The sequence below is a fragment of the Cupressus sempervirens genome, chromosome 4, assembly GCF_028749045.1.
Source record: "Cupressus sempervirens isolate cs-2001-9-10 chromosome 4, ASM2874904v1, whole genome shotgun sequence".
Taxonomy (NCBI): domain Eukaryota; kingdom Viridiplantae; phylum Streptophyta; class Pinopsida; order Cupressales; family Cupressaceae; genus Cupressus; species Cupressus sempervirens.
In genome coordinates, this window is record NC_143121.1 from 789755090 (window position 1) to 789767645 (window position 12556).

At 35.1% G+C, this 12556-nt stretch overlaps 1 protein-coding gene across 1 annotated transcript in view; it reads left to right on the forward strand.

Moving 5' to 3' along the window:
* Window positions 1-2481: 2481 nt before the first annotated feature.
* ZWI (kinesin-like calmodulin-binding protein (ZWICHEL)) overlaps window positions 2482-12556 on the forward strand; it is a 98657-nt gene continuing 88582 nt past the window's right edge. The window contains exons 1-5 of the mRNA XM_089826899.1: window positions 2482-3433; window positions 5729-5801; window positions 6051-6182; window positions 6553-6791; window positions 10154-10481. Coding sequence (XP_089683025.1) covers window positions 3282-3433; window positions 5729-5801; window positions 6051-6182; window positions 6553-6791; window positions 10154-10481 — 924 coding nt within the window. The 5' untranslated portion in view covers window positions 2482-3281. The remainder of the gene's footprint in view (window positions 3434-5728; window positions 5802-6050; window positions 6183-6552; window positions 6792-10153; window positions 10482-12556) is intronic.

Sequence of the window (12556 nt, forward strand, 5' to 3'; positions counted from 1 at the left end):
TCAATTACGTCAATTTATACAACTTTACAAGCATCAAGTTGGCCTGAAATGATTACATTATCCAAGGTAAAGAAAACGTATTACAAAATATAGGTCAAGGCCTAAATCACAAGGATCTTTATCAATGAGTTGGAAAATAGAGCATGATCCCACAAACAAATTAGCCATAGGTGCAACATCATCAAGAAATGAGCCACAAAGCTTTAGCGATTGCAAAATTACTTTGTGAGATTGGAAAAACTCCAATTGATCTTGAAGCATGAATAACATAATAGGTCCAACCAAGAATCCACGAGATCTCAACTGAGACGAAACACATTGCAATGCGACCCAAGATAAAGGTAACACATGATGTGTAGAAGATGCCCAAAGGTTCACAAGCGATAACAAACTAACTCGAAGGAACACTGCCTTGAACACAAAGACTAACTAATATGAAAAAGCTGGAAACAAATATATCATTAGTTGATGCAAGATTGCCAAGATCTCAAGATGCTCTTGCATCAAATTTTATGCTTAATTGGCTCACAACTTAGACTTTTGCAACCTTGATGCCAATTCCTTTCTTATACACTTGTATTTTTTGTAGCTTTTAGAATGTAAACCAATGTTTCTTCCATGCTTATCTCATGTTTTACATTGCAGCAAACTTTTAGAAGCTTGTTGTGCCACCTTTCTCTTGAGGATAATACTTAGTAGTTGACTTGGGTTGAATTACAATAGCCAAGCAAGTCCTCAACCTTTTCAACTTCCCTTCTACTTTTATTTTCTAAATTATTTAAAAAAAAATCTCTTACACATTTGAATAATTTATCAATTTCTCTTACAAGTTTTTGATTTTTAAGCTCTCATGTGATATGCTACCAACAAAATTATCAACAAAATGAAGTTTCTCAAGAGCACTTAGTTGTTAATGTGTTCTCTTTCACATCTTTGACATATTTAAGGACATCTAGCTTATAGTTCTTGTAGATATTACTTCCATTTAAGATGTGAATTTATGATGTTAGAACATTGCTTTTATTTCTTGCTTTAATAACGTTTGTGAATATATTGATATATTTTTTGGCACTTGTTAAGATTTCCAATTTTACCTTACAATCATATTATTATTATGATGTTATTTTTTCTTGTTGACTTGAAAATATTTTTCATCACATTTATGTTTATCATTCTGATTCCAGATGCATATACATTGAGAACACATGTATTATATCCCTTCTTTATTATTACCTTCCAAAGAGGTTAGAAGACCAAATTAAGGGTTTGACCATTCATGAAAAAACCCTAACTAATCCCAACCTTCATATTTGTCTAGGCTAAAAGGTTTTTGAAACTTGAAATATATGAATGTTTAATTTTATTCTTCTATTCTCTTTGTATTTTTTTTTTTCTATCTTGACTTTGTTTTAGTAGTTTTAGAGTATCTGGTAGTCATGTTGTGCTATTGTTGTTTGGGCAATTTTGGACACTGATGCATAATCTAGACATTGCACATATACATCCCAAAAATTATGTAGTTTAATGATAAACTCTTTGCACATTATGAATTGGGGAAAACTCATTTCAACCAATTTATTTTCAATAATTTTTTATTTTAACCTTTCTCTTTTTTGTTTTTGTTTACCTATAGGAGGTATGCTTGCTAGCCCATCACCTAACAACTTTACAATCTCACCTCTTTAAATCAAGAGTTGTTGACCCTGTGACCAATGGGGAGTAAATCTACAACCCAAGCCAACTTTGTTACTTGTGCAAACTTCTCTGTTTTATTTAACTTATATAAAAAAATGTTATGTAGATAAGAGATGAAAATTATAATAATTAGATTGTGTTAGCATTTTTACCATCAACATTTCAAGTCATAATATATGATCTATCAAAACATTTCGAATTATACTAATGATCTATCATCAAGATAAAAGAGACCAAGAAATACAAAACAACAGAAGTTATATATAGATTGAGAAGACGACATAAAAGTTATATACAGATAAGTCTTGATTTGAAAACACAAAAAAAACTATCTAAATAATCTATCTTTATTCTAACGGTAGAATGGAAGTTACAGACGTCATTCTAGGTACGAGTAGGATATATAAAAGTTAGAAGTTGAGACAAAAGCAACTGAGTTATCATCCATTTCACACAATTCTGACCTCTTTATCCACTAAAGTCACGATTATTTCTTATGCACGTACATGTGGACCAGTAAAACCGAAAAGTTTGAGAAAGAAGGAAATTCAAGTGCCCCGCGATAAAAAGCTGCTTACGAAAGAAGAGACACAACTGACCAAAAATTTAGGTAATTTTGAAAGGAGAAAACGCGGGCCCACCGTTAGTTGTTGATCGTGAAATTTGTACATACATAACATCAACATATGAAAAATGTATGCAGATGCAAGATGCAGGCATAGCACATGGTTCACATGACGTGGCAGGTATTGTCTTTAAGCGCGGACATAATTGAACGCTGTCTTCACCGGACAGGGGGGTATATATACACCTAGGACTGGACACCCAGGAGAGAACAACAGGTGAAAAAACATATGGTGGGAAAATGGATGGAAATAAATTGCGTGAGAGCGGTGAAAAATGTAATTATGCGGGCACGAGGAGACCTGTGAGTAAAAAGATTTGGTAGAATTAATGGCCACCATTTGACGCAGCTTTACGCTACGCTTCCTCCGTTGCTTTCATAATTTGGCCCTTTTATTTTCCCTCCAACGGACGCTTTCAGGGCTCGATCAATTGCAAAATGCCTGCGTAGAGTATTTTAGATCCGTGCAAAGCTTCTCAGATCTGCTCATAGAGGTGGAGAGGAAGATTGGCCGAGTGAAAGCTTTGCGGTGGATTTTGTGGTTGAATTTGTTGCGTGTTGTGTCAGCTGGATTCGAACCCCGGGTGATTCGTACCTGCATTCTTGTTTTGTTGGGTTTTTTTCGAGAGCGCGGCGGGGGATTTGAAGTGGCGAATACAGGTGAAGAGAAGCTTTGCGGTGGATTTTGTGTTTGAATTCGTTTTGTGCTGTGGCAGCTGGATTCGAATCCCGGGCCATTGTATCTGCATTGTTGTTCTGTTTTGCCTTCATGCGCTTGTTTTGAGAATGAGGCGGGGGATTTGAAGACAGGTCAAGTGAAGCTTTGCGGTGGATTTTCTGTTCGAATTCATTTTGTATTGTGGCAGCAGGACTCAAACCCCGGGCGATTTGTACCTGCATTTTTGTTTTCTCGAGCTTGTTTTGAGAGTGCAGCGGGGTATTCCACCCCGCGGGGATCGGAATGATGGTGGACACACCGCCTGCGGGTGTGCAGTACGTTAGGACGAGGCGGCAGTCTTTGAGCTCCAGTGATATGACGCCTTTGCACTCTAAGGCTGTGGCAGCTGCTCCAAATGGCGAAGATTACGACAGCGATGCCACTGATTGTGCTCAGTAAGTCTAATTAGCAGCAGAAGATTTTTTTTTTCCTCTTCCGTCTTCAGTTTGTTATGGCATTGAAATAGGAGAATGTTCCAGTAATCTGGATCTTGAAATGGCCAAAAAAAGATATGGTGTCGGTATTTGTCTTAAACTAGCTGGATTATGTTGTCTGCTTATTGTTTTGTTACCGGAGTTTACAGAGTCCTGCATTTGAACCCTGCAGCTCACCAGGTGGAAATCGAGAATAATGAGAAATTCAGTTTCATGTTATCCGTTACAATTTGGGTTGAGTGATCCGTTTGCTGCATTAGAATCATGTTTTGAAAAATGCCTGTAGTACAGGGCTTTCTAACTTTTTCTAAGGGACTTATTGCTTGAGAAGAGACTAATATAAGGGCACATCATTTGTCATTCTGTAAGGCCGCGTTGTTGGCATTTTCTGTTATAGAAATCTGTTTTCAGAGTTTTGAAGCCCTTGCTAGAGACTTAATATTTGAGAAGAGGATAGATTAAGGGCATAATGTTTTGCAATTCTGATTCTGAAGATTTATGTTGGAGTCACAAACCTTATCTAGTCAAGGGCATAATTGTTTGCACTCTGCAACTTTTAATACAGCGCTGGAGAATGTCGAGAATGCTACACAAGGTCATCGTCAATAATAATTTTCTGCTTTCTATTTATTTACGGACATGAAATACGAGCATAGTGCAGGTTTTAATTCTAGCTGGAACCTTAAAGTGGTTTACTGTAAGGGATAATTTTAGTATACACCTATGATTAATTGAATCAATTGTACCTTTTCAAGTTTTGTTGGCTATAATTTGTAATGCCTATGTGTTGAGAATGAATGGAACACTTAGCACTCATTGATTATTGGTGTGCTCATAGAGTTGAAGCACCTGGATTTCTCGGGAGATCATCCATCATAGTACCACTTCAACTCAGGTGCGCTTAACTACAGGTTTCCTCCATGGTTAAGCCCACTACGCTTGCAATCCCATTTGCAAAACCTTCAGCAAGTGGCGTACCTTATGAACCATTAATTGGAAAGCCCCTCAAGCTCATCAATTTTTACACTCCATGTATGATACCCATAAAATTTTCTGCACACGGTAGCCAACTCTTAGAATTTGTCAGTTTGATGTCAAGCTATTTAGATTCCAGCTTCGGTGTTCATAAGTTCAAAATCAGAAACAAAAGATACTTCATTATGTTAAGCATTGGAATCCAATGCGGAAAGCTACCAATCTTAATGTTCCGTCTACAGTAGCTAAGAGTTTATTATCCTATCAACATGTCTAGAATTTGAAGTTTTGAGGTCAATTTTTTTTTTTCTGCATTGCTTCCACCAGTGACAAACAATTCTCTTCTAGTGATGCTTCATTATGTTTGTTTCGATGAACACTGCAAATGCCTGCTGCCTATGCATAGGAATAGCTTATGTTTTTCATTCAAGCAGTGAGACTTTTGCAATGCTTGTCTTTAAATTTGTGCACTGGGTTATGCTAGACCAACTCTTGGCAAAATTATCTCACGAGATATTGCAGTGCATTGACACATCTTTCAGTGACAAAAGTTTGGCATGTTGCATGTGCAAGTTCAAATATTTTTATTAAATCTCTTAGAATTTCCATTGCCCGATTGTGCATTTTTTTTGTTTAACTCAGGGGTATTCCTGTGTCTCAGCCCCAGTGCCCAACTGTGCATTTAGTTATGCCATGCCTATTTTCTGTACATTTATGTAAGAAGATTCTGCATGCAGGCCATGAAACCCAACATTTAAAAGAAAAAAAGGTCACAGGTTAGATGTTAGAATTTGCTCCACAATGCTAACAATAATCCTTTATCTATGGTATCCAAAATCTATTGACCTATGTGATATTGTGCATTTTAGAATTTTATCAAAATTTGTTTTGTGGCTTTGTGCTTTTTGCGCATAACCAATGCTATTTTAGCTATTCTTCTTTCCGTAGCTCCTTGGCCATTGGAAATGCCTGTTGATATTTAACATCAGATTTGATGAAATTTTTTGGTAGGATTTCCACATGAGTTGTGAGTCTCAACTAATTAAATTAAGATGCCCCCTCCATTTGAACAGAATAAATTGGCCAGGTCAAACCTTTTGAAATGGAAATAGTTACTAATGTGAAACATTTTATTTTGAGAATTAATTAATGTGAAAATGTAAAAACCACGATGCTTGTTAATTTAACTTTGTATAGGCAAGTTGAAATAGTATATTCTGTTAATGCAAATGACACAAAATAGTGTTTTGTGGTCCCTAATTGTTTTTTGTGTCGAAACAGGACACCAAGGACATTGTCAATGTCTTTGTTGCCAGAGTTGGCAGGAGCTATCCCTGTTCTGGAAAGGTTTCAGGTATTGATATATGCTACAGTACCTCTGAAGGTTTTCATTATCCTGAATTCTTCTAAGCATTAGCATATGCAGAATGTTTGTGCATTTAATATTTTTGTATTTGGTTAAACTATAATACAATAGAACTGTATTTTGAAATCACTCAGTTTCATCTCTAACATTGTAGTTAAATATGAAACTGTGAGCAACTCAACAGCAGTGATTTTAAGTTGCAATATCATCAAGTGTATGCATCTTGCTTTGTATCAGGTTGAAGGATTCATAAGATCCATGCAGAAGCAAATGCAGTCTGGAGGAAAACGTGGTTTTTTTTCAAAGAAGTCTGTTGCCCCACAGGGTCGAGAGAAATTCACATTGGAGGATATGCTTTGCTTCCAAAAAGTAAGTTTACCTATATTTTATTCTTTAGTGGAGGTGCTCTGGCAAGTACGGATGTTTATTATTTAATATTTACCGAAAAGCTGTAGATGTGCTGATAAAATAGTGTTTATTTATCTGCATTTTTAGCAGATTATTGCATTAATATTTTAAATGTTTGTTCTTTAGTTTATACTTTAATTTACTATTTTGGATCTCAATCAAGGATAGCATTGAAATGGAAAGATGAACATGTTTAGATTAACCCATCTCATCTATGTTTTCCCGAGCTCTCTATTGCTTGGCTTTGCATTTTAAAGATTGAATGTGCCTTCATTATTCAACGTTGTACTTAGGGATTTCAGCTAAACACTTTATCTGAAATTGTTGGCAGGAACCTATTCCAACATCATTACTGAGAATCAATAGCGACCTTATAAGTCGTGCAGTGAAATTGTTCCAGGTTGTTCTGAAGTACATGGAGGTTGATGCATCTGATAGGGCAAATCCTTTAACTATGCAAGATCAGATAGAACTTGTTACAAAACTCTATAAGCATACATTGAAACGTGCTGAGCTTCGAGATGAGCTTTTTGCTCAGATATCAAAACAAACCCGCAATAATCCTGACAGGTAAGAATACGTGTTCTCTTTGTTAGTCTGATTTTGGATGGTGTGACTGCATTTCTGAAATGTTGGAGCCTGCTACATCCTCTGGTTCTTGTCTCAGTATATAGTATTGCTTGTGACATACAAGTATTTGCATGCTTTTCTTTTGACATACAATTTTTCTATCGTGGCTATCTATGTTGATTGGACATTTGATATGTTGAAGTCCATGACTGCTAGATCCTCTGATTGCTGTCTCAATATATTGTTTTCCTTGTGATAAACAACAGACATATCCATTTGTTATTTTTGTTAACAACAAATCTCCTGAGAGAGATTACTCTTCTCACATAAGCATCAACCTTGGAATTAAAAAAAGTAGAATTTGAGAGCAATCAATTTGACTAATTTGTGCACACTATCAGATCGCAATAAACAACAAGAAATTACAGAAAATACCATACACAATGGAGACACAGAAAATAATGTGGACAAACTTCATGTGGATCAAATAATCACCAATGTGAGTCACAATCAATTAAATAGTCCAATATGGCAATATAAAATGATCTCAGCCCATAGGCTGTCTAAGAGCGCTCAAGAAGAATTGAAAATTCTCGCTAAGATTGATTTGTTACTCTCTAATGAACTCTCTGCCTCAATACAGTTAAAAAACAAATACAAGAGCAGCACTCATGAATAGCTCTCAACACAGAGATGCAAGATTGTACGACTGCATCTATGGTTAATTTAACCTCAAACATGTTATTTATAGATATTCAAGCAGGGAGGAAGCTAAATTGACCACCAAGGAGAAATGCATTATGCACCTGCCCCCCTGCCCGCCTCCGCAGAAAAAAAGAAAAGGCGTGTCTCCTGTATGGGGCTGTTTCCAAGACTTGGGGACTTGGTGAAATGCCTCCAACAGAACCACCACCTCTGCCAGGGACATTGCCAGGTCACTTGTTATATGGCACATGCTGATTGCAAGTTTTGTGAAAACTAGTTTCGCTTTTATGGGGGTACCTTCTGGGATGTAATATAGCAGATATTTCCTTGAACATTTCAGTACACCTAGATTTGTATATCAGCCTTGCCCCCCACTGCTCTGTCCACTCGCTGTCCCCAAATTTAGGGCCCCTTGGTCCCCCTGACTCCAAAACCTTTCTGTACGTCCTTGCATTCCCCCATCAGGGAACTCCCTGCAACTATGGGAACTCCCTGCAACTATGGGAAAAAGAGGAAGCCCAAAAATCAAGAATGCGAAGGTCAAAAGTTACTTAAAGTTCTGCAGGATGAGGTTACCACTTCTGGCTTATTGGCAAATGGCTTTTTTGCCACATTTGGCTGACTGGCTGATGATGTTTTTATTCTTTTTGTTGACCAGTGCACGTGTTTGCTGCTTCCTTGATGAAGTTGTTGCTTCATTAGCTTTCTTTTGTCTGATTCTTTTGGAAGCCATAATTTTGCCTATAAGCTCAAAGTAAGGTGCCATTTTTGAAATTGTACAACTTTGTGAAAAATAATATAAATGTGCAATCATACTCAACTTTGATTCCATTTTTTTTGTTATACATTTGTATTTATGATTTATGAGGTCAACTGTGACTAGAATCAAACTTAGAATGATATCTCCTTTGTTAAAAAATGTTTGAAGGTGTCCCCTATTATCCCAAACCTTTCAAGCATCAAAGTAGGCTACTGTTCAGAAACATGCCAAGTATGAAGTAGATTCACCTTTTGGATTAGCATATATTTTCATGTGCGTATGTTTCATAGTGGTATGCTTTCCATTTCTGTTATTGTGATGCATCTTGAATTCTCACAAATCTTGTAAGCGTTCCATTTCTTTTATTACATTGTAACTTGTCACCTAAGTCACAAGGTTCAAATCTGAATTTGAGTTTGTCAATCATTAAAGTTCAGAAAATAAACTGACAGTAAATTTAACTTATATAAACTTATTTAAATAAAAATATAAGTAATGTATTCACAAAGTTGTCAAAATAGTCTGACATTGCTAAATAATAAAACTAGAAAATAAACTGACAGTAAATTTAACTTATATAAACTTATTTAAATAAAAATATAAGTAATGTATTCACAAAGTTGTCAAAATAGTCTGACATTGCTAAATAATAAAACTAAATAGCTCAATATTATTTTAAAAAATATGATAATAAATAACAATATTATGTTAAATATCATAAAATTCGGATGAAGTTCGGAATGGGTAAAAAGTTGCTGAAATTCAAACTTCATGGATGAAATTTGGCATATCCTGTGACTTAGCTTGTCACTTAATGCCTACTAAATCTGGATTCTAGTTGAGGGCTTTACAAATTAGATATTTTTTTAATATTGTTTTCAAATTTAGAAATTGCAATGTTTCTGTATATTGGGCAAACTATACTAGAACTCTTTCAGTTGCTGAGTACACTGTTTTTTCACTGGGTGAGTTTTACAAGTTTAACTTGTCAGTTTTTACAATCGCAAGAAAAATGCTGATGTGGGTAAAGCACTGGTTAAGATGCATTTTCCTCATGTTGTTTTTGCTATAAACCCATTCATCGTCTCTTTCAAGATACCAATTTTTAATTTAATACATTTTGTGATTGAATATATATATATATTTCTTTAAGAAATTATGATTTTTAGTAATTTCTAAGTTTCTGACTAGGAAAATTGGGCTTGCCGAGTACTCTTCAAGTCTGATTTTTTGTGATCTATAGTTTTATGCATCTATAAATGATGTTTGACAATCCTCTTATTTGGCCATGTTTTTTTTTGATAGGTAATGGACCCAAGCTTAGAGATTATTTAATTATCTATTTATTTAATGTTATTTAGATTAATTATTATTATGTGTTAAGCTTGAGTAGATTTGAACCCAAGACCTCCCCGATGAGAGGCTCATAATTTACCGTTGTATTGTAGGCTCTTGCCTTCTTCTTTGGCCATGTTGATAATGATAAATAAATGTATGAATAAGCTCTCGATATTAAATACATTACACAATATAGTTCAGGAGTTAATGTGATTTTTTATTTTAACTCAAATCTATTTACAGTAACTATTCATAATGACTATCTTACTGTATAAAGGAATTTGCTTTGAGTGCTTTATTTATTGTGAATGCAAGAGATTGATTTGAGATATTATTTGACTTAAAGATATAAACAGTTGTTCTAGTTGATTATATCTACCATATCCAAATCAAGTAGATGAAATGTATCTTTTTCAACGTAGACTGATTTCAGTTTTGTTTTTATTATTGTTTCTGAAGTAGAAAAGTTTGTTCCTAGAACAGCTTGGAAGTTGAATGTGAATTTGTCTTTTATGAAGCTATTCAAGTAAACTTATTGTTGTTTGTAATTTTATTGCAGGCTTTATTTGTTAAAGGCATGGGAACTTATGTACTTGTGTGCTTCTGCAATGCCCCCTGGAAAAGATATTGCAGCATACTTGTCTGAATATGTTCATGATGTTGCCACTGCTCCTAGTACTGATCCTGAAGTCCATGCCCTGGCTATGAATACATGGAATGCTTTGAAGCGGTCTGTCAAGGCTGGGCCAAGACGAAATATACCTGCACGTGAAGAGATAGAAGCTCTATTGACTGGCAAAAAACTAACAACAATTGTCTATTTTCTGGATGACACATTTGAAGAGATCACATTTGATATGACAACTACTGTAGCTGATGCTGTTGAGGTACTTGGCGTTGCCATCTCTACTTTTGGCATAAGTGTCACTTTGTGTCTGTACTTTTATTAACACTGTCAGGGATGGTTTCAGTGTATAACTTTCGTGTTTAAGAAACCTGGATAAAAACTAGCTGGGTGATAACTAATGAGTTATATAAATTCTCAGTTTTAATTGGAAAGGAAACCAACTTCCTCTTTATATGTAGGAGGCAAATATCATTTCTGCGTCTTTGTTTACTGCAACTTGGAGATGAATACCTTTTTATTTAGATTGAATAGTGGGGTTTTATCAGGGTGGTTTGACAGAAACAAATACACAATTATGTATTTAACAAATCATTGAGAAGTTTACAGCACACGAGCATTAAAAAGTAAAGACGAAACAGGAAACTCTACTAGGAAGACATTGAGGCCACTAATGGCCAGTTGTATACAGTCAAATACCATAAGAATCTATATTTAACAGACTTGCCTAATTTGACTAGCTAAGAAACAGGGAACTGAAAACAAACAAAATGGTTCAGATAGCACGATTAATCCTCTTCTGTGCCATTACAGCTACTCACAAATGCTGTTTTCTTTTTAATTGCCCTCAGAGCTTAGATTTGTTTTGTGCCAATCAGGAACATCACTTCAATATACCTCTGCACGTTCTTTCTGAACAGTAGTTGCCTTTTCTGGGGTGACCACAGCCCTGCTGTGTGGTAAAAGTCCAGAGTTGCCGGAAACTCCTCTGTCCCTCCTTGGTCGCGCATATCCCCATATCCAACTTGGAAACGTATCCAATACTGCTCGGATACATGTCGAATATTGTACCCATGTCTGCCTAATAAACTTGATTTTCCAACCGTACCGAATTCTATGGGATTTGTTTTTTTTTTTTAAAGATTTGATGTAGATCTTCCCTTTAATGTTAAAAAAAAATATATTAAAACAATTTTAAAAAAAAAATAGTATTAAAAAAAGCCTCCACTGGATGAGAAAGACAAATAAATTTTTTTTTCTATTTCAGCAACCCGTTTTTTGGTTATCTTCTAATGCAACTCTATTGTGTTTACAAATTGTGAAGCATTAAATTAACTTATAAATATTTATGTAGCATTTATGTGTCAATATTACTTTTGAAGTAATGAAAATCTCCTACAATAACTTAGAAAACTATGTTAAATATATGTATATGTATTATTTATTAATGTTGTGTCCAGCCGTCTCCATATTGGGTGTGTCTAAATAAATGGCCGTATCCGTACCCAATACCGTTTTCGTATTTGTATCCGTGCAACTTTGGGTAAAACCTAAGCTACCAGAATTGGTAGGGATGGGTACAGGTTCCAGATTTGTGCATGCAGGCATTGTAATTGTTTTCCTTGGGTATGGGTATGTGTGTGTTCTAGTGTATGGTTGTGTGTGCATGCGCACATGTTCCCGGGGTATGATTGTGCGTGCATGTGCACATGTTACAACTATTTTTCATGATCCTTATGGATCCAATTGGGCTACAACTCTAATATGGCTAAGGTTGGATATGGGAATAATTTATAGAATTGTTGTATCCTGCCATATTCATACTAGGGGGTCTTGAAAATTAGTTTTTTGTATTGAATACCATTTTTATATCTGTATCCACATGTATCTTGTACGATTTTCATATATGCATCCATATTTATCTCATACCATTTTCATATCTTCACCCATATTTAGTACATTTGATTTAACTCTAAACGTGGAAGTATATAACTATTTTAAAATATTGAAATTTAAATACAGTTAAGTATTAAAACCAATTTGAATATATTAGCATTACTAATAGTTTATAAAATTATAAATGTTAGTTTAAAAACTAAAAGCAAGAAACTTAAAAAGTACTAGATGACTATATGATCAATGCAAATTGGGTACTCATTGATTTGCCTTGCCATGTTCACTTGATCATTGTGAATCATGATGTGAAGAAATAGGCAATTCAATAGCTTTGACAATATAGTTGGTTGGAGCGATCCTTAACTATAGTTGGTGAATGGCATGAACGGTTGGAAGAGCTTCTCTAGTTGGACTAGAGCAAACATGCAACCAAAATTAAAT